This window comes from Syngnathus acus, chromosome 8, assembly GCF_901709675.1.
Source record: "Syngnathus acus chromosome 8, fSynAcu1.2, whole genome shotgun sequence".
Lineage (NCBI taxonomy): Eukaryota > Metazoa > Chordata > Actinopteri > Syngnathiformes > Syngnathidae > Syngnathus > Syngnathus acus.
The window spans coordinates 8,987,801-9,007,901 of record NC_051093.1 but is presented as its reverse complement, the minus strand read 5'-3'; the positions used below and the strand labels follow the sequence as shown (position 1 = coordinate 9,007,901).

The following is a 20,101-nucleotide window of genomic DNA, read 5'->3' as shown; positions in this document are numbered from 1 at the left end:
AAGGAGGACAGGAAGAGGACAACTTAAAGCAGCCGGTGTGCGGTGCGTTGCGGATCGGAGCGCGCTTGACTCTGCTGGGTGCTTTTGTGCGTCTGCGTGTGAGAGAGATGGAAAGAGAGAGAGCGAGAGAGAGAGAGAAGAGAGAGAGAGAGAGGTAAAAGAGACAGTGTCTCTAGAGACAAGTTGAGCAGTGTGTGCGCGTTTAGTGTCACACATTAGAGTTCTGCCCTAATATGGAAACTCAACGCTTGAACTGTATCATTTACATTGCAGAGGTTAAATTAGCCCTGTACAGTAAATGAAAATCTTGCTTGATAAATATATATATATATATTCAATGATTAAGATCAATGCATGTGAATTGCATCTTTCCAATCAACATGGGCCACTTTTGATGCCACGCTTTTCATTCTCAAGAGAAGCTGGGGAGTCGGACAGTTTGACCGAGCTGAGTTGAAAATTGTGCAGGGACTCCCATGATTCACATCCTGTCAGCGTGTGATGGGTTGTTAATGGCCGTTTCTCCTCTGTTGACATCAAAACCCATTAGACAGACTTGCATATAGTTGTTGAAATACATAGAAAAAAAAGTACTATATTTAATAATGGCAATTTAGAAATGCTCATTACAGCCCTTACAGATGATGTCATGTGATGTTCAATTACAGTATTTGATGTATCATATCCCTTTTGACTACTTTTTTACAAATGATATTGTTGAAGGCATCTCTTTTTTTGTGTGCAGGAGGAAGAGAATCTAAAATTTGGCATCACTCCCACAGATGGGATAGCAGTAGTGATGGGAGTGCCATCAGCGCTGAGATTTGTCTTACTCAGCAGTGATCATTAATTCATGATGCACAGCTTAATGGATGTTAGAATCGGGAACCTCTGCTATAAATTACTCAAGTTACAGAGTAACAAAAAAGCAAAGTCAGACTTGATGTTGTTGGGCTCTATTCAAATTGATTGTGTGTGGGGGGGTGGAAAATAGAACAATCAATTAAAGTACATGACAACGTCACTCACTAGCCAACAATGTACTGACAGAAGGAAAACAGCACCTTGATACAAACATCACAAGATGAAGTTCTTTTTTTTGTGGTCATCCGTATTTGATCCCCTTAAGGCGGCCTAACATTGTCCCACTCCACCATTGTGTGTCTCTAATCCTGTGTGTCTTCTTGTGTTGGGGTAGCATGTGGCTCAGCTGCACTTTAGCCCCTAATGGACCCAGTTATGGAGGAGAGCTGCAACCCTGTTGTCTAAATTCAGGTCAAGTGTGTGCGCATGCATGCATTTGTTGGCCCGCGTGTAGTTTGACACAGATAAAATGGTTAAAAATGCGCAAACTCGTCATATTTCAACGAAGGGAAAGCTGGGCAAACACATTCTGATAATTGCTGCACTGACAAAGTAACACCTCTTGGTGAATGAATGCAGTGTGATGATGCTGTGGGGTATCTTCGTCAATGGGTTTGTCAACGTACGGCGATCAAAATGAGATGATTTGGCACATTTTTTTGACAGTGTAGCTGTACTTGTCATCTAACAAATGTTCCTTTCAAATGTGCCATTCACTTCGGAAGAACTAAACAGGCCTTTGTATTGGGAAGTAGGAGTCCATAAGATTTTTTTGTAACTGTGATTCAAGATTACTGGACCTGTAACATGGTTTTCTGTTCTCATTAGAAAATAATGGTAAAATTACAACGTGGTTCTCAATCAACCTTTATAAGACAGCTAGCTCATTAACGACTGACAAAAAATCTGTTTCAAACACACTCAATTGTTGTAAAAAGCATGAAAGCAGTGACGAAGTTGTATTCATCTGTATTTATTTGGAAGGGTATCTCTCACTTTTTGATGTCCATGAAAGGAGATGCTGAAAACACTGAAGACAAAAAGACCTAATGTGTTTGTGTGTTGAACCTGATTGAGTGTCTTTGAGTATGTGCAGAGGGATCTTGTCAGTGCTGTCCCACACATAGAAGATAAAACTACTAATGGCCAGAGCTCCCTCTAATGGAACGCTGTGTGTGTGTGCGTGCGTGTGTGTGTGTATATATATACACACTGCAAATGATTGTGTGCACGCGCATGCATCAACAAAGCTGCTGCATTCAATACATCTCTTATTCATGGCTGCATTACAGGATTCAGCTCTCCCCGGTCTGCTTTTCTATTTACGGCTGCCTCTATCCGTCTGGACATGCAGAAATCTCCTCACACACACCTACTCCTTCTCCAAGCTGCAGAGCTGCTCAAATGAACCGATAAAAGTCACTGCTCTCATCGCTCCCCTCATACAAAACATTCTGAAAGACTGCAGGGAATGTAAACGAAGACAAACATTTTCCCAAGATGCAGGTTGCAATTAAGACATTTTTCAAAGTCAGCAACTTAACAGCTTGTTAAATTGTGAACGTATACTGCAATTTACCATGATCCTGTACAGATTTAGAAGTGGGGTACATCATGCACTTATTCAGACAATCACAGGGCACATCCATCTATTTGTCCTCATTAGAGTTGTGGCTGGGTTGCATTATCTTGATCGAATATAGTATGTTTTTTTCTTTACAATTTTTGTGAGCACTCAAAAATGATTTACTGTATGGACCGTTTATATTTGAAGCCCGCTTTGAAAAGAGACAAGCATCATATAAAGAATTTCAAGACTCTGCTTCCGCAAATTGGAAGATGGATAATCAGCGCCCTCTTGTGGCGACATATCTGCACTACATAATAATACAACTGTCCTTCGTACCTGGTTGATACCTTACTTACAAATGCAATAATCACAGATTATAAAAAGAAAAACAAATGACAATTGGCGAGAACAAATCATTCATGGCTTTATTTTGACAGGTACCTTCCGAAGACCACAAAAAGACAATTCCGATGACAAAAAGATAAATGATCTATACCCGTTTTTGGTCTTTGAATGCCACTGTCAACTGAATTATAATGTATTTATTTCTATTACAAAGTTTTCTTTTGTGCGTGCATATTTTATAATTCCTAATTGATTCATTTTTCATTCAGCGTCGTTTCCCGTAAATGTAGCAGAGCTTGCCGCATCATGGTTCGATGCTTGCAAGGACCAATGACAACGCTACATGGAAACGATAGTAGCTTATTTGGGACTTGCGCCTTGAGAGACACTTCCAAATCCAATGGCCTTTTCGCAAAGTCACTCATGGGTAGTGTAGTTCAACTCCTGGGGAGAGGAAAATCATACAAGGAAAATAAGTGTGGCTAACAAACAATAGTGTACGTTCCACTACATATCCCAGCATGCCTTTCTGCATTCGCCAGCGTGTGTGCGTGTGATCAGCTTGGCGAGGGGAGGTGGGAAAAGGAATTTAGGAATTCGTCTGCAAACTTGGAGCAGCGCTGTTGCTGAAACAATGGTATGTGCGCATATTATACCCGACGTTTCTTCCAAATAATATCTTACTAGCTGCGGGGAAACGTCACCCAACAGTTGACAGCGAGCAGAGCATCTTAAGATTTGCTTTTGGTGTGATTGCTAGTAGAAAACATTAGCTAACTTAAGCTAGCCAACAAGGCTAGCGTTAGCTACTTCATTATCGCAGTTAGAAATCGTTGCTGGCCAAGATGTCAGCTAATAAGATGTTATTGTTTATGTTGTAAGTACCGATTGCATTTGACGTGCTCAAACTTAAAATCACTGGCATTTGGGTTAGCTGTCAGGCTCCAACTTTGGTCCGTTATGCGTATCCGCCCCCCTTTTTTTGGGTGAGAGGTTCCCCTTTTACGGGAATTTCCTGGTTGCGCAAATACTCGATGACGCGATCGTTACAATGTCCTGGTTAGTTTTGGCTGTCAGAAACCTTTGTCGTTTCAGCTGACAGTATGCATACCTCCATTCGAGCCCGAGTCTGGTTATTGTTCGGGTTGCTGTTTATTGGCTGTCACTTCCTTCTCTCTTTTTGTCTCTGAGTTGCAACATCAAATTTTCTTTTTTAGTCATCATTGTCTTGACGTCAGCACAGTCTTCTATCTCAAACCCCAAATGTATCAATAGCTATGAGGCACAAACATTTTGCAACACTTCTGTAGTGCAATTTTACAAACTGCAGTCTCAAAAGGTGTAGAAACATTTTTTCTGCCCTACACCTTTTGGATTGCAATAGTGTGAGAAGAGTTCTTTGATTTGATCCCATGTGTCTTTCCAGGCCTAGGCAACGACGCGACTGCTCCCGTGTCCTCTCCATGCTTGTGTGCGTCAAGTAATGAGCAGCAGCCAGACGTGTCACGACAATAGATAATCCGGTAAAACAGCAACAGCCATCATTCCCAGCAGCCCCACAGCTGACTCAGCTAGAGGGGTGAGACAAACTCAATGTAGGGGTTCAGTGCACTCGAGTTATTGAATACATTTAGAAATGTAGTCATGCTCATTTTAGATTGACATTTCCAGCTCGATGTTAATCCACAATAAAGGAAAATACACAAATTTGACAAATATCTTTTATTTTTTAAGTCATGAAATCACTTGTCCTTACTTTTTTGCAGAGCAGGATGGAGGCTTCATTTGGTCCAACCTTTGCCGCCGTAGCTGCTGGAGCTAAAGGTGAAACGCAGATCATAATGCCAATTTTTATTCGATTATTTTTTATCTTACTGTCCGTGACCTGATTTATGACTATGTTTTCAGCAGAAACATCCAGCACTTATAAGCAACATAGAAGAACTCCCTCCTCCTCCAGCACCTTGACCTACTCCCCTCGGGATGATGATGATATGGTACTCATTCTCCTTGTTTTGGGGCATTAAAGCAAATGTGAAAATGGTGACACAAATTTAGGGTTCGATTGCACCGAATCATCATCTGACACAATTGCCTCCTTGTTTAAGCCACCCATTGGAACTCCTCGAAGGTCTGATTCGGCCATCTCAGTGCGATCTCTCCATTCCGAGTCCAACATGTCCCTGCGCTCCACGTTCTCTCTGCATGAAGAGGACGACGACATGGTGAGTCCAACACCTAGCACTGTTGTCCTTGTTTTCATTTGAGTGCTTCCCTATTATGAGCATATTGCAACATGTTGGAGTGCGTAACACTTTTGAAATACAACAGAAACAAAGCGGCGGCGACGCTGTGTGTTGTGCCTGCGTGTTTTGTAGGAGCCCCAAGTATTTGCTGAGCAGCCATCAGTGAAGCTGTGCTGCCAGTTGTGCTGTAATGTTTTCAAGGACCCTGTCATCACCACTTGTGGGGTACGTTTTGCTCCTTTCAACCAAGAGTCTTAATCATTTCTTTTCCGAAGCAAATTGTTTGCTAGTATGAGCCAAGATGTCTCATTTTTAGAAATGGACTCACAAATTGTGATTTCCTTTCCTCAGCACACCTTCTGCAGACGATGTGCCTTGACCTCAGGTGAGTTTGACCTTTTTTTTTCGTCATTTGAGTTATGAATGTGGTCTTGACGTTGATGCTTGCTCCCTTTTCCAGACAAGTGTCCCGTGGATGCGGCAAAACTGACCGTTGTGGTCAACAACATCGCAGTGGCCGAGCAGATCGGCGAGCTGTTCATTCACTGTAAATACGGCTGCAGGGCCACTGTCAGTGGCGCGGCTGTGGGCGGAGCCGCCAACACCACTGTGGCGGGCAAACCCGGAGCGTATGAAGTGGACCCAGTGGGCTGTCCTTTCACCATCAAACTATCTGCACGCAAGTACGAAAGATACACCCAGTTGTGAATATGCCCCAGATGTTCACCTCTCACATCAAATACGTTCCTGTGCAGAGAACACGAAGCCAGTTGTGACTACAGGCCTGTGCGCTGCCCCAACAATCCCTCCTGCCCCCCGTTGCTCACCATGAACTTGGAGGCGCACCTGAAAGAATGCGAGCACATCAAGTGTCCACACTCAAAATACGGGTAAGTGTTAGGGGGGGGGAAAAAAGGTACCTTATTCTTTGCATCTGACTTGATGCGTGTTGCCTCCAGGTGTACTTTCATCGGTAACCAGGACACATACGAAACCCACCTGGAGATGTGTAAATTTGAAGGGCTGAAGGAGTTTCTGCAGCAGACCGATGACAGGTGAACACACTCGCTCCAAAGCTAAATTCGTCTATCAAGCAGTCTTCGATTTTCTACATCAAGTGTGGATGTCCTCTCTGATACCACCAGATTCCATGAGATGCAGCTCACTTTAGCTCAGAAGGACCAAGACATTGCTTTCCTGCGCTCTATGTTGGGCAAACTGTCTGAGAAGTTAGATCAGCTCGAAAAAAACCTGGAGCTCAAATTTGGTAAGCGTCAAACAGTTTCCTGAGCGTCTACACAGGTTTTTGTGTCGTATTAATCAACGATGTGTTTTTCCAGACATGCTAGATGAGAATCAGAGTAAACTAGGCGAGGACCTTATGGAATTTCGCCGAGATGCTTCCATGCTCAATGTGAGTAGAAATAGTAACAAACTTCAAATGTACATTTTCAAAGAGTTGAATGGCAGATTTACAGCAAGACACCTAAATGACACATCTTTCAAACAACTCCAAATTGTGTTTTGTAAAGAATAAGAGGTCACATCTGATTTGTTTTTGTTTCTACAGGATGAGCTGTCCCATATCAATGCTCGGCTCAACATGGGCATCTTGGGCTGTAAGAATCTGTTCCTTCAGTCTCTCTTAAGAAGTTGTACAAATGTTGCAGTGTACCTGATCAATGCATTTTTGTTTTTGTCTTTTTGTAGCATATGACCCCCAGCAGATTTTCAAGTGCAAAGGCACTTTTGTTGGCCATCAGGGACCAGTTTGGTGTCTTTGTGTCTACTCCACTGGAGACTTGCTCTTTTCTGGCTCTTCGGACAAGACCATCAAGGTACTCCAACCTTTACTTTTTTTTTTTTATCACATACACTTATCCTGAATATACCCTTCAGTCAGCGTTAAATCTTTTACGAGTCTTGCGTTTGTAGCAATGCTCAAAAGGTTTGCTTTGTGTCCTCAGGTATGGGACACTTGCACCACCTACAAATGTCAGAAGACGCTGGAAGGACACGATGGCATCGTGCTGGCGCTCTGCATCCAGGGGTAATTACAGTGCACACCATTTCCATGATGAAAGCATGATCTGAGTCTAAATACCTGTCTCCATAGCAACCGCCTCTACAGTGGTTCTGCAGACTGCACCATCATTGTGAGGAACATTGCTCTCATTTGCTTCCTCGTACTTAAAACAAAGTTGTGCGCCTGCGTTATGATCAAAGTGTGTGCTTGCGTTGTGCTCTTTTGTGTAGGTGTGGGATATCCAGACTCTGCAGAAAGTCAACACCATTCGTGCCCATGACAACCCCGTTTGTACGCTGGTCTCCTCCCACAACATGCTGTTCAGCGGCTCCCTCAAGGCCATCAAGGTACAGCTGTATTTTTTTTTTATTTTAAAAACATCCACTTGTCTGACTTCCGGGACATCAAACATGCAGAGTTGTTAAATGCCAAGTAATTGGAGAGACCAAAAAGTAATAGATAAGTGCAGGCTGTAATAACTCCAAGTACATGGACGGGATGTGGCAATATCTGTTTCCATGGTGACAGGGAGGAAAGCAGAAATTTTTTTCACTTCTCTTTCTGGCTAATCTTCCTCATTTTGTTTTTTTTGCCTTTCGTGCTCCATTTTCCTCCCTTTCAGCAACTTCTTTATAATAACTGATTGTAATGCTCCCTCATTCGTTTTCACCATGCTCGTCTTCCCGTGAAGTCAAGATTCAATTCAATTTACATAATCCGCTTCTGCTTCTCAAGGCTCACTTTCTTAGGACCTATGATTAGAAATAAGGCAAAATATATGCACGAAAAAAACGAATTTGTTTGTGTTTAGGTGTGGGACATTGTGGTGACAGAGTTGAAGCTGAAAAAGGAGTTGACTGGGCTGAATCACTGGGTCCGAGCACTGGTGGCCTCTCAGAACCACCTGTATAGTGGATCATATCAGACCATCAAGGTATAAAAGGAGAACAATTGAAATTACTATTGATTTTTCTATTTTTTGTGTGCTTCATTGTCTGCTGCTGCTTCTTCTAAACCTGTCAGATTTGGGATATCCGCTCCTTGGAGTGTGTCCACGTCTTGCAGACCAGCGGGGGCAGTGTCTACTCTATCGCCGTCACTAATCATCACATCGTCTGCGGCACCTATGAAAACCTCATTCATGTAAGATACACACATTGATTTCACTTTTTTTATTACTAAAATCTCTGCACCCATTAAACTAGTGAAATAATGTGTCCTTTCCAGGTGTGGGACATTGAGTCCAAAGAGCAAGTGCGGACCCTGACAGGACACGTGGGGACGGTTTATGCTCTCGCTGTCATTTCCACGCCCGACCAGACCAAAGTGTTCAGTGCCTCCTACGACCGTTCACTAAGGGTAAACATCATAGTGTTTTGTTTTCTGTATGCAGAGATTAAATGTGTGTGTGTGTGTGTGTGTTCAGGTGTGGAGCATGGACAACATGATCTGTACCCAGACCCTGCTCAGACATCAGGGCAGCGTCACAGCTCTGGCTGTGTCCCGAGGTCGCCTTTTTTCCGGAGCAGTGGACAGCACAGTGAAGGTAGTTTGAACGTTTAAACATCACACCGCCTTGACACTTGTTCATTTGCCCTTTGCTGTTTATCTTCCCAGGTGTGGACATGCTGAAGAGCGAGCCATCCCTCCAGAGATCTTTATCATGTTTGTCTGTGTCAGACGGACATCCCAAACGCCATCATTTCCCCCTTGTTTGTTTGTTCAACGTCACAGCCGCAGTCCAAGATGTATTTGCTCAAAGAGCTCCGACCTTTGACCTTTCAAGGTCATCAGGACCCAGCAAGATCCAACTCAAGGTCCTCGGTGATCTCATCACATTGTGCATTACGGCAAAGTCGGTTCACTCGGTTGAATGCTTTGTGCCTGTAAATGATTTGAACTACATTGCAGCTCAATAGGTCGTCAGGGCTGGTTTCACAAACATGCTTTTTACATAGAGTGATCATGTAATATACAGCCTCCCGACTTTCCTGTTTACAATATTTTATAAAATGAGATGACACGTCAGGGAGACTGATTTAAAAAAAAAAAAAAAATAGTGATCATTTTTCTTCTCAACTCAGCTTTGTGAAACCAGCCTTTATAAGATTCAAGTTAAGAAGATAGACATTATATCGCTCAGCCACTTGCGTCCAACTTGCTCAGACTAACAGGCGATAATCATATATATATATATATATACATTTGGGTGTGTTCTTTGAGTGCCATATGTAATGGGTTTGAAGAGGTGCTACTCTGATCGATCGTCATAAGGCAACAATGAGTAAGAACACTCACTACCATCATATGCTTTGTGTACGTATGTGTTAACAGTCAGCAGGAAGTGATGGCAGACCAAGTGCCACTAGGCGAACGTAATGCACAAGTGCCCATATTGGGTTCAATTTAAGTCTATAGTCAGAGCAACATGTTCATTTATAAGTAGGGTGCACCCACAAAACATAGACTCAAATGTTTCAATACTTTGCTTTCATGTTAGTGCACATCCGGCCACGACTTAGAGATTTCTTGTATACGTGTAATCATGTAAGATCAAGTTGATCATCGATCAATAAAGCTGTTGTACACTTTGATGATTGAGTCATTTGAATGAGCAGAGTAAAACTAGTTTTTTTTTTTTGCATATACACTTTGCTGCACTTTGACAGTATAAGTCTTGTGGACAATACTCATAGAAGAATGCAGCAAATCAAACACTTTAGTTTCATTCCTGTGATCATCTCAAGTGGCCACACTTGAAAGGTGTAAACAAATAAACAGCAAAACACAGATGATGGTGCATTTTCTTTCTTTTTTATAGAACGTTTATTTACTTAGAGCAGATGGCCATACGATGCAGTCACTGCAAGCACACACCAACCACTGTCCACTCACTGCCACATACGCACTAATCTCACGCGCATTTCACACAATCAAAAGCAGAGCAACATAAAAACGCACACACATTCGGCTTCCGTCCATCACACCAGTCACTGCAGAAGTACCAGTCAGGTATTCATCCGTTCATATAAGCACAGGCAGGAAATGTACTTGAAACAGCTTGACATTGTTTCCTCCCTTTCTTTTGTTAAGAAATCAAATAAGACCATCTGTGTCGTTTTACCTACAAATTCCACCCTCACTCCAACATGCCTTCAAAATAAACCCAGCACCACAACCAAGCAGGAGAGGATTTTTTTTTTTTTTTTTAACCAAGTGTCTGAGAGCTGCATGAATGTATGGCAAGTGTTTCCCTTTCACCACTTTCCTTTTGACGCAAGGGTGGATGAGTACAGTACATTTGTTTAACCTGCATTTGGGGGCGGGGCAAAAGCAAAGCAAACAAACACATGGGAAAATAATCATTTGATATGGAATCAGCATACAGATTGATGATTCCACTTGTTTTACCAATCGATCGAGTCATTAAAATGAATTCCCAAAGGTTAAAAAAAAAGGGCATGTTTAAGATCATATGAGATGAGAAAGATATTTGATAGAAGAAAAGGATATGGTTCAATCAAGCAGAATTACAAATCAAGGCACGTTTTGTAGGAAAACAACTGCCGTCAATGAGAAGAAGAAGTGTTGCTTGTATTCTACACACAGTGGGACGATTGAACACACGGGCAAGAACAACATCCCAACAAGGAACCATACGACGACTCATCAGCTCGCTCACACCACTGAAGCATGGAGAAGCAATTGGATTCAACACTCAGATTAGATCTGTTAACTTTGAAAAATAGTCTTCAGGTTGACACATACATCGTAAATACAATTCTATTTTTCTTGCAAATATCCATATATATATTATAATCTCTATATGATTTAAATAGCACATTTATTCTCTGTATAAGGAGAGTGGCTTGCTTTGGGACCACCAAGATTTGGCTTTGGATGCAAAGTCAGCAATTTTCTTAAAGAGGTACTCCACCAGTAAATGCAGTTTTTTATTTTCCCAACACCACATGCACCCCAAAATCTTTTATTATAAATATAGTCATTGTAAGAATATGAACTAATAGCCAGAAGGGAGTACATCTTTAATATTGCTCAAACAAACCGGCGATTGATCTTCACCGATCTCTGCTGCCTGCCTCGAATTCGATCCCAACACATTTGTAAACGCGTCAACACTGTTGTTGAGAAGTATGTCGCGGTAACCATAGCAACACCATTTGAGATGGTGGGAATGATGATGATGATGAAGAAGCAGATTGTCATGGCAACACAGGGCGGGTGCTTGCTAGTGTGTGGGATGAGCAAGACGAGTTTGTTTCCATGAGAAAATAAACCAGAGGCGTAGTGTGACCAAAAAAAAAAGATACGTCAAGGTGTGCAAAAGTAGCAAACATTGCGATAAAAAGACGATTCAATTTAGTTATGATATAAATCCATGAACCGAATGTGCTATTTTTTTCTCTGCTTTACTGTCTTAAAAGTTGCATTCGACCAAGCACGTGAACAAAAAACATGTCACTCATCCTTCCGTATATAAAATAACAGCAGGGATCGGTGATGATGGGGAAAGTGTGGCTGAAGCTCCACAGGGGAATGTGCTGCTTTTCACCTGCATTGACTTTTTTTTTTTTTTTTAAATGCATCCTGGAATCCATCATTTGTAATTATTTCTCAAGGACAACCTGCTGTAGCCCTCAACCCCTTTGTGCAGGCTCCCATGTGTGTGTGTGTGTGTGTTAGTGTGTGAGCTAACCTCATGGGCCATTGTGCTTCTCCATGTTTGCATGTGTGTGTGTGGGTATGTTAAAGGGGATGCAAAGCAAACCAGAACTTAAAAGTCAAACCCAGACACACACATGCGCACCTATCACTGTCATTTTTTTTTACCCATCTCACACAAACACACACCGTTTTCGGAGCTGAATGGTCCGGTTTTGGTCACGGATTACATCATGAGAATTCCACACAGAACCAAGACATCGATCCAAAGAGCGAGAGATTCTTAATTATCTGTAGATGATTATATATATATATTACTGTGCTAATGCAGGACTTTTTCAGTAGATATAAACTCTCCATGCTTAGATTGTACACATACCATACGATGGTTGATCACACTGTTGCTTTTTCAATCACTATTAGTTGAGTTTATTTGTTCACAAGTCTAAAGGATGACACCTATTTTGATTGCAGGCTCTCGCTCCTTGTCGTTCTTCTTCCTCCTCACTCTCTTTCAATTGTTTTTCCCTCTCTCGCTCTGCCTGTAGAGGAGGATGAGAGGCTTCCCAGAGCAGCGCTGGACGGACAGATGGCGCAGACGACGGGAAGAATGCCAAGTCCATGAGCAAAGGATGACGAGGAAGAGAGGTGGAGAGCCCAATTGCCCATTGTGCCATCTGAGTCACTTTGGGTTGAAGCGTCGCCGTGGTGACGTGCCGCTCCGACCGACCGACCGCTTACTCCAACATGGCGTCCAGCTGGTCGGCCAGGTCGTCGAACATGCTGCCGATGTCGTCCAGAATGCTCACGGTGGTTTTTTGCTCTGTCACGGAACTGCGCACGCACAGAAAAACGAGAGTTAGAAATTGTTTTCATTCAACTGCAAGGTTACAACTAGTTTGACTGAATCGGAGCTTTGTTGTTTGAGTTGCGCACTACTCACTCCTCCTGCCGCAATATCTTGTCCTCTACGGCCTGCAGGGCGGCAGCGAGCGACGCGCTCGTCTCCTCCAGCTTTTGATGCACCAAAGAATCCACACCAAAGTCTGTCGTGGAGGACACGGGCGTATTCATCGCCGTCATCCCGCTGTCCACAGATACGCCGCCGATGGAGGAGCGAGGAGGCTTGACTGGCGGGCTGGGAGTGGCGGGGGTCTGAGGAGTCTGCGGCGTGGTGGGCGTCTGCGGGGTATGCGGACTTTGTGCCAACGGGCTGGGGAGCTTCACGTTTGGTGGACTGGGGGTGTTGGAACTGGGAAGCGAAGGTGGCGAGCTGGTCTGCCGGGCCACCGCGGGGTGCAGTTTTGCAAGAGGGGTGGCCGAGGACGGGGAAGGGGGGCTGGTCATGGAGTGGATCAATTTGGCTGGCTTCGGCGCCGTCGGTGGGGGGGCGGGTTTGGGCGAGACCGGAGGGGGGATCTTTTTTCCTTCCACTAAGAGAAGAAGAGAGAGAGGAGAGCAAGAGGTTAGAATGGAAATCTGTTCCAGTCCCCAGGTGGCTTCAGATAAGAATCAAAGTTCACAGTGTGTTCTAGTTTACAGCAAATGAGGACATGGCTTCACACTCAATACCTGGACTGACAGGTGTCCCCGGTCCCGGTAGAGGGACTCTCTTGTTGGAGGCTGTCTGCGGGCTGTTCTGCGTGACTGCTTGTCTCTTGATCTGGGCCATGGCTGGCTTCGGGGAGACGGGCGGTTTTGGTTTCTTCACTGGAGCTTCTTCTGGAATGCCTTTGTCCAAACTGTCCCTTCGAGGAGCAGCAGTCTCTTGGGATTGTGGTTGGGGCTGCGCTTGGGGCTGCTCCGTCACTCCGGCGTCAGACACCGGGCGGCGTTTCATGGTGGCTGTACCGTTCTGGTAAAGTAGCGGTTGCGGGGTGTCGGCTGGTCCGCTACCCGGAGGATCTCCGTTGGGCCCGGCGAGGACTGCGTATCCCTCCGGTTCCTTGTCGCGACTCTTGGGTCTCCGTTTGACGGTGGACGACTCCTGGAGGGTGAAGCCTGAGCCGTTGGGGTGGGTCTTGGAGCTGCGGGGCCGGCGCTTGAGGGTTGCCGTGGCTTCCACCCGGGCCATGTCCTCCTGAGTGTACCCGCCATCGCCCTCGCCATCACCCTGCAGGCAGACACAAAATACACACTAACGGAAAATTCATACATTCGTGGCAAGAGGTCATTTTTTTGCACAGTCAAAACAATGAAATTGATATCGAAACATTTGGTGGATTACAACACAGTTGCATTTCAACATTACAACATTGAGTCTACGGATTTGAAACATTACGACATGAAAAAACGTCAAACATCAGAGTGAAAGTGAGCCTCTGAATATTCACTGTTTTATCTTGGAACCTTTCTTGTCATTGGCTGGAAATCTTAGCTTACATTAGAAGTGGCATTTGTAATTTGAATGAGTATGTACCATATATATACTATACACTAGACAGAGAGCGAGAGAGATGGAGGGATGGAGAGAGACAGAGAGAGAAAGAGAGAGAGACAGAGACAGAGAGAGAGAGACAGACAGATACAAACACAAAAATATGAATCTATATAGATAGCTACCTGTCCTTCTCCTCGACCTTGTCGGCGGATGGTCAGGCTTCCCTCCTCGGCAAATGGCAGGTTTTCGGAAGAACTCCCACTTCCTCCGGGGCTTGGACTGGGAGAAGGTGAAGTTACGGGAGGCGGGGAGGATTCAGGCTGGGAGATGACAGACAGTGTCGGCTGGTCACGCCTCGCCGCTGCCACCAACTCAGAGACGGGCCCGCTAATGGTCCGTCGTCGGTTCACCACTTCGCCGTCCAGACCGATCGTTTCGCGTGTTTTCCCGGCCTGAAAAGAAAACAAAAGGTTGGTCAGATGGACTTTATATCATGGAGGATATGCCATACCTGCAGGAAGTTCTTTTGCAGGGCCATCCCTTTGGCTCCACCCCCTATAGAAGACATTTCCAGCATGGCGGCGATGCTCCTCACACTTCCCATGCTGTTTGTCTCCACAGCTCCTGTTTCAACAGATACTCCCAAATCGCTGGCTCGCCGTTGTTGGTGATAAGGCACATCCAGCATCCCATCAGTGGTAGTCAGCACTTGCAAGGGCGCATTCCCTTCTGTCAGATTGGAGTTGGATATGGCCGAGCTGGAGCGTTTAGGAGGCGGCGGGGGAGGACCTTTCTTCTTCTGGCGCAGAGTGATGGACTGCGGCTGGTTGCGAGTAACAGTTTTGTCTTGGTTGCGGACCGAGTGGCTGCGGTTGACGCCGTGGCTGACCGTGGCATATTTAACACCTTCCGCTCTAACGTTTGAGCCTTGGCTTGTGGCGACGTGGCCTTCCCCACCCCGTCCTCTTCCAGCCGCCGTCCTCTCATCACACTCGCCATCTGACGTAGCGTGCCGCCGGTTGAGGCTGTTGGCTCGCTTCTTCTGGAGATCTGCTTCGTCGCCGTCTGCCAGCTCAGCCTCGGGTGGGAGGCAGAGGAACGGGACCTGTGCTTGTTGTGTACAATCCCCGATCTCATGGGGGTGGTTCTGATGGTAGATTTGATTCTGCTGAGGGGACTGGACCGGAGCGCCGCGATGGTTTGGAGACTGAGGAGGGTGCGAGCGTGGCGAGAGAGGCGTTTCACCTTGGATCAACTGGGGGGAGACCCTGTGTTTGGACTGGGGGGAGGACGTGCTCTGGACGGAGGAGGTGGAAGAAGATGAGGACGTCCTGGTCTTGGTTGGAGTGTGAGGGGGCGTGTAGGGAGGTGCAGGCTGGGAATGGGAGTGGGAGTGACGGTGTTTGCCTTGCGAAGACACGCTGCTCCTGTGGGAGGAGTTACTTCCTTGGCTGCTCTGCTGCCTCATTGTCCTCGCCTCCTTCTTAGGCGGTCCTCCTCCAGAGTTCAACTCATCAGGATCCTTGTTGAGACTACGTGCTGGCTGTGGTTTGACCTCCTGAGCTGAATGACTCATGGCATTCTGCAACTCGCTACTCAACTCGCTGTCCTGGAAGGTGCTCATTTTTGGAGACATCACATCTAGACAGACAAAAGGTACAGCGGCATTTTTGGAAAATAACAACTTACGAGTCGATTGGTTAGGTCAGGGGTGTCAAACTCATTTTTTTGGCGGGCCGCATTGCTTCTTTCGGAGGGCCATCATGACTGTCTACCCGAATCAATGTATGAGCACCTCATATTATATCCAGTAAAAGCTACAAAACAAACTGACAAATAACTCCTTTTCAAATCAGACGAGTAAAAACTGGTCAAATATTTCAAAAAAAGGATACTAAAAGTGAAGATAATTTGCAATTCTAGTGATAACACACGAATTTGATGCACAATTTGTCTTCGCGGGCCACATAAAATGATGTGGCGGGCCGTATCTGGGCCCCCGGGCCTTGAGTTTGACACCTGTGGGTTAGGTCAAGATACAAAATGCTGAGACTAAGTTGACAGGCTAATTTGTTCAATGTAACACCTTTTAACTCACCTTCTGGAGGTGGGCTTTCCAATGACATCGCTTCCTGCTGCTGTGTGATTGGTGGCGGCTTCTTTCTGAGGGAGCCACGCCCATCTGAGTTGCGCTGCATTTCAGCTAGTCGCTTCACCGCCAACATTAGCTTTTTCTGATGGCCTGAACCATTGACATATCTTATTTAAAATGACCACGCCAATAAGCGTATTGAATAAGCGTACTGTGTCTCTTCTTTCGACGGCCTGAATCATTGACATATTATTCAAATATATAAAAAATGATAAAACGTGATTTCAAATGAGCGTACTGTGTTTGTTTCAATGTTCTGGCCAGAATTATGTGAGTAAATAATGGCAAATAACAACCCTTGAAACTCAAACACCATGACAGTATATCTCACCCAGTTTGGTAATGCCAATTTCTTGCAGGTCCTCCCAAGTGATGTCTGTGATGAAGTCGATGTTCTCGTAACCATTCTGAACTAATACTTGGTGGTACTGACTTAGACCGATGGCGCACAACCACTCTCCAAGACTGGCCTGTAGGAAAATGAATTCAATGACACACACAGATTTTCTAGATGCCATACATTAGCAGAAACATTTTTTCAATATTCAATTCACATGATCAGAAACTATTCAATTCATGTTATTTTTCAATATAGTGTGAGTGCACTCACAGGTTTCTGATCAGGCAGCCACTCGGTGACACTCATTTTATTAATCTCTGTTGTCATCTTCTTTCTGTGACCTGGTTTAGTTATTCCAATAGCTGTCAGATCCTAAAAACACAAAATACACTCAAGTAATATACTCACTCCAGTGACACGCAAGGGTTTTCATTCATAAAAACACGCGCACGTGTACAGCCAAAAAATTGCTGCAAAAGCAAGAGAGCAAGAAAGAGGGTGAGTGAGAGTGCATGGAGTAGAAAAAAAAATCTGCTGAAATATTTATTTTTCTCATATTTAAAAACAATTAGGCTAAAACTGATATATTGACTAATTATTTGGAAGTTTTAGATAGATCACTGTACTGGGCACAAGAAATAATCGCAATATTGAAAACACACACACAAGCACACTGTCGACTACATCCTACGCTATGTTGCATTTCCATCCAAATGCAGTATGACCACCTTTCCAACCATCAACCAACCAACTGAGACTTGGGTTCATAAAAATGGGATTATTTGGCACATTACATGTCCAAATGCTTCAAAGTGTTGACATATGGCGGCGCACAAAATTGAAATTCCACCTCTGTCCATCTCAACATCTGAAATGTTTCCAACTACTAATAAAGGACATTTGTGACTAAAACATACAGTGGCTTTCTCGCATGCTGGAGACAAATTTGTGCATTATAGGAAGAAACAAACTGTTTGGTGCATATGTGGGTGACATAGAAAGACAACCAAGGGTCAGAGAGAGATGCAGGTCAATACCAGGGTCAAGGGTCACACCAGGGCAGGCTTGGCAAGAGGCACATTTGGGTCATTGAAATGTGCATATTCAAAACAAGAGAGGGTTTTTGGCATGCACAATCCTAACGATGAGGACGGCACAAATTCTATCTGTGCAGATTTGTGGTCCTTGGAAGGACGCTGGGACTGCCATTGGGGTCCAGTTGCCTTACCTCGGGGGTCATTCGGCTAATTGTGGGCAAGTCATACCCAGCACCCAGGAAGTTGGGAGCGTAGAGCTGCAGCTGAAAGTCGCTCAGCCATTGGACAACTGCCTCTGAGCTCTACAGGAGAGAAGATAGGAAGGAGGGCACTGTCACAAGTTCCATGTCAGCCGCTTTGTCTCTGCAGGGCCGAGTTGGGGCGCAAATGACAACAAAGACCAGGCCGTTGCTAATATCCCAAATACTACTTGGATTATTAGTAGAATTTTAATAACCCAGTGCATAGCCGTTGTAATTTTTTTTTTTTTCATATACTATAGTAAAAATGAAGCATGAAATATTTTTAGAGTTATTGCAGCCCTTGGGCCAAATTTATTATTTAGTATTCATAAAGCTTTTTTAAGATGATGGAATGGTGGATTCAAGATAAAGGCTCAATTTTGCTAAATCTAAATTAAAAGTCAAACTGTATTTTTTGAAATACATTTATTTTATTCAATTTGTTTGAGTAAATTTCTTTTTACCATTGTGCCTAACAGTTTAATTCTGTTCCATTTTATTTTTCTGACGTTTCTCATTTTTCCATCTTCTGCTGTTTTTCTCGAACAATTTTCTACATCTTTATTACGTCTGCCAAATGATTAAACACTACGGGTTACAAGATTATTAGGGACTGCGCTAACAGATGGTCCGAAGAACATGACACATACACACATAGAAAAACACACACTCATCCACACATTAGCCAACAATTGACAACAGCCAGAAATCTCTGCTACAAGATCAGTTTGGCATACCACCTTGAAATAATTACAAAACAACAAGTGACCTTCAACGTGAGCCCACACAGGCACTTCAGTTAAGGACAGCTTTTGTAAACTCCCATTTCACACCTCTCGCCGTGAGCTAATGTGCCCACGCTGCGCGTCAGCACACACGGACACACAAACGCACCACGACTACAGTAAGACTTGTGCCCCTTTCAGTGATCGCTATCAATACAGCTTGGTACGGAGATGCAAAGGAAAAAACAGAAGCTTTAACTAAAAGGAGTGGATAAAAACAAAACAAAAAAAAAAAATATATATAATAATAATAAATAATAATAAAGAGCCAGGACAGAATGGCTCACATGCACATGTCACAGATTTCCATCAATCCCACTCACCGTGTCATGGCCACATCCGAAAACTCGCAGCACGGATGAGGCCAGTTGCGAGAGAAACCGCTGGGACATCTTGATGTGTGTGTCAGTTGCGGTCAAATTGATTGAGGGGCTACATTGTCCTCATGTTGCTAATTGTGCTGTGTGTTTGTATGCGAGAGCGAGGGAGAGAGCGAGAGCGCAAGAGAGAGAGAGAGAGAGAAAGGGGAGTCAATCTGTATGGACTTTGGGATGGACCTACCTTCCCTTCGCCTAGCGCCTCCCCCTTCCTGCCCGCTGTGGCATCATAAGGCGGCGCTTCGTGAAGAGGACAGCCCGATAGGCTCGATGTCCGAGAAGAACTGGCAGAACCTACTGGGAGGGAGAGAGATACCATTGGCTGGGTTGAAAATATCTCCCTACCATGAGAAAGGAGCATCAAGCAACAGATGACTTTACTTGTCGCTCTAAATGACATATCACTGATTCCAAATCATATTCGGCGTTTGACAGGCAACCAGTGACAAGTCTTCCCTCCTACATTCCCTGCCTTGGCCATCTGTCTGCCAGGGTGATGCTATATATATGTTTGTGTCTTTCTGCGTGTATACAAGACACAATGCCAATAAATTGTCGGTTTTGCATTTATTTGACGAGTTTGGGTGACGGAAACTTTTCTGTGAGGCCTTTTGAGATGTTTTGTGATTAAGGGCTGTAGAAATAAATTTGACAAGACTCGACGTCATTGGATGAAACACCAAGTGTAATGCATCTAGTCAGCTATGATAAAGCGTTATCTTGATTGTATTACCTGCAGGCTGGTCTACAGACTTGGACTGCTCCAGTAAATGTTCCTTGGCTTTGGCAGATTGAGACAACACCGTGGCTAGAAGCTGGAAACATGACATAGCACAGTGTGGATGAGCTATTGACAGCAACATACTTGATCTACTATTTTGTACATATTGTTCCGTATCGCATGTATACAATGGAATACTTGATCAATCGGGAGTTGAGCTAGACGCAGTTTAGTCTCATTTGTAGTCCACATTTGCATTTGTAATTGCCTCGTTTGTGCCCATCTGCTCCGAGAATGAACTCGTTTGCATCGACCGCTTTTAATGAAGACGTC

The 20,101-nt window shown here is 44.4% G+C and overlaps 2 protein-coding genes and 1 long non-coding RNA gene across 12 annotated transcripts in view; 2 read left to right on the top strand and 1 right to left on the bottom strand.

The window, feature by feature from the left end:
• The first annotated feature begins 11 nt into the window (after positions 1 to 11).
• On the top strand, positions 12 to 2,026 carry LOC119125544. Its single transcript, XR_005098492.1, has 2 exons — positions 12 to 154; positions 746 to 2,026. It is a non-coding gene; the product is annotated as an uncharacterized LOC119125544 (long non-coding RNA).
• Positions 2,027 to 3,273: 1,247 nt separating this feature from the next.
• Positions 3,274 to 9,645, top strand: traf7 (TNF receptor-associated factor 7). 4 transcript variants are annotated; one of them, XM_037255909.1, is made up of 22 exons: positions 3,274 to 3,416; positions 4,206 to 4,358; positions 4,545 to 4,603; positions 4,691 to 4,776; positions 4,888 to 5,004; positions 5,158 to 5,250; positions 5,377 to 5,410; positions 5,486 to 5,708; positions 5,781 to 5,915; positions 5,985 to 6,080; positions 6,171 to 6,292; positions 6,366 to 6,439; positions 6,596 to 6,644; positions 6,736 to 6,863; positions 6,993 to 7,075; positions 7,142 to 7,181; positions 7,282 to 7,398; positions 7,863 to 7,985; positions 8,075 to 8,194; positions 8,279 to 8,410; positions 8,478 to 8,597; positions 8,669 to 9,645. In XM_037255909.1, exons 3-22 carry the CDS (start codon positions 4,552 to 4,554, stop codon positions 8,681 to 8,683), a joined length of 1,959 nt encoding a protein of 652 aa, XP_037111804.1. In that variant the 5' UTR covers positions 3,274 to 3,416; positions 4,206 to 4,358; positions 4,545 to 4,551; the 3' UTR covers positions 8,684 to 9,645. The 4 variants fall into 4 exon arrangements, with proteins under 4 accessions (XP_037111804.1, XP_037111802.1, XP_037111805.1 ...); XM_037255907.1 differs by having other exon boundaries at positions 4,688 to 4,776; XM_037255910.1 differs by having other exon boundaries at positions 4,206 to 4,374; positions 4,546 to 4,603.
• A 213-nt stretch (positions 9,646 to 9,858) lies between these two features.
• caskin1 (CASK interacting protein 1) overlaps positions 9,859 to 20,101 on the bottom strand; it is a 36,527-nt gene continuing 26,284 nt past the window's right edge. For 4 of the 7 annotated variants that reach the window (XM_037255800.1, XM_037255803.1, XM_037255805.1 and 1 more), the window contains 11 exons: positions 19,781 to 19,862; positions 19,232 to 19,344; positions 17,835 to 17,945; positions 16,877 to 16,978; positions 16,598 to 16,736; positions 16,213 to 16,356; positions 14,626 to 15,755; positions 14,297 to 14,566; positions 13,307 to 13,871; positions 12,678 to 13,167; positions 9,859 to 12,568 (listed from right to left, as the gene is read on the bottom strand). In XM_037255800.1, the coding sequence (XP_037111695.1) occupies positions 12,472 to 12,568; positions 12,678 to 13,167; positions 13,307 to 13,871; positions 14,297 to 14,566; positions 14,626 to 15,755; positions 16,213 to 16,356; positions 16,598 to 16,736; positions 16,877 to 16,978; positions 17,835 to 17,945; positions 19,232 to 19,344; positions 19,781 to 19,862 (3,243 nt within the window). In that variant the 3' untranslated portion in view covers positions 9,859 to 12,471. The remainder of the gene's footprint in view (positions 12,569 to 12,677; positions 13,168 to 13,306; positions 13,872 to 14,296; positions 14,567 to 14,625; positions 15,756 to 16,212; positions 16,357 to 16,597; positions 16,737 to 16,876; positions 16,979 to 17,834; positions 17,946 to 19,231; positions 19,345 to 19,780; positions 19,863 to 20,101) is intronic. The other 3 variants (XM_037255801.1, XM_037255802.1, XM_037255804.1) reach the window with 3 other exon arrangements.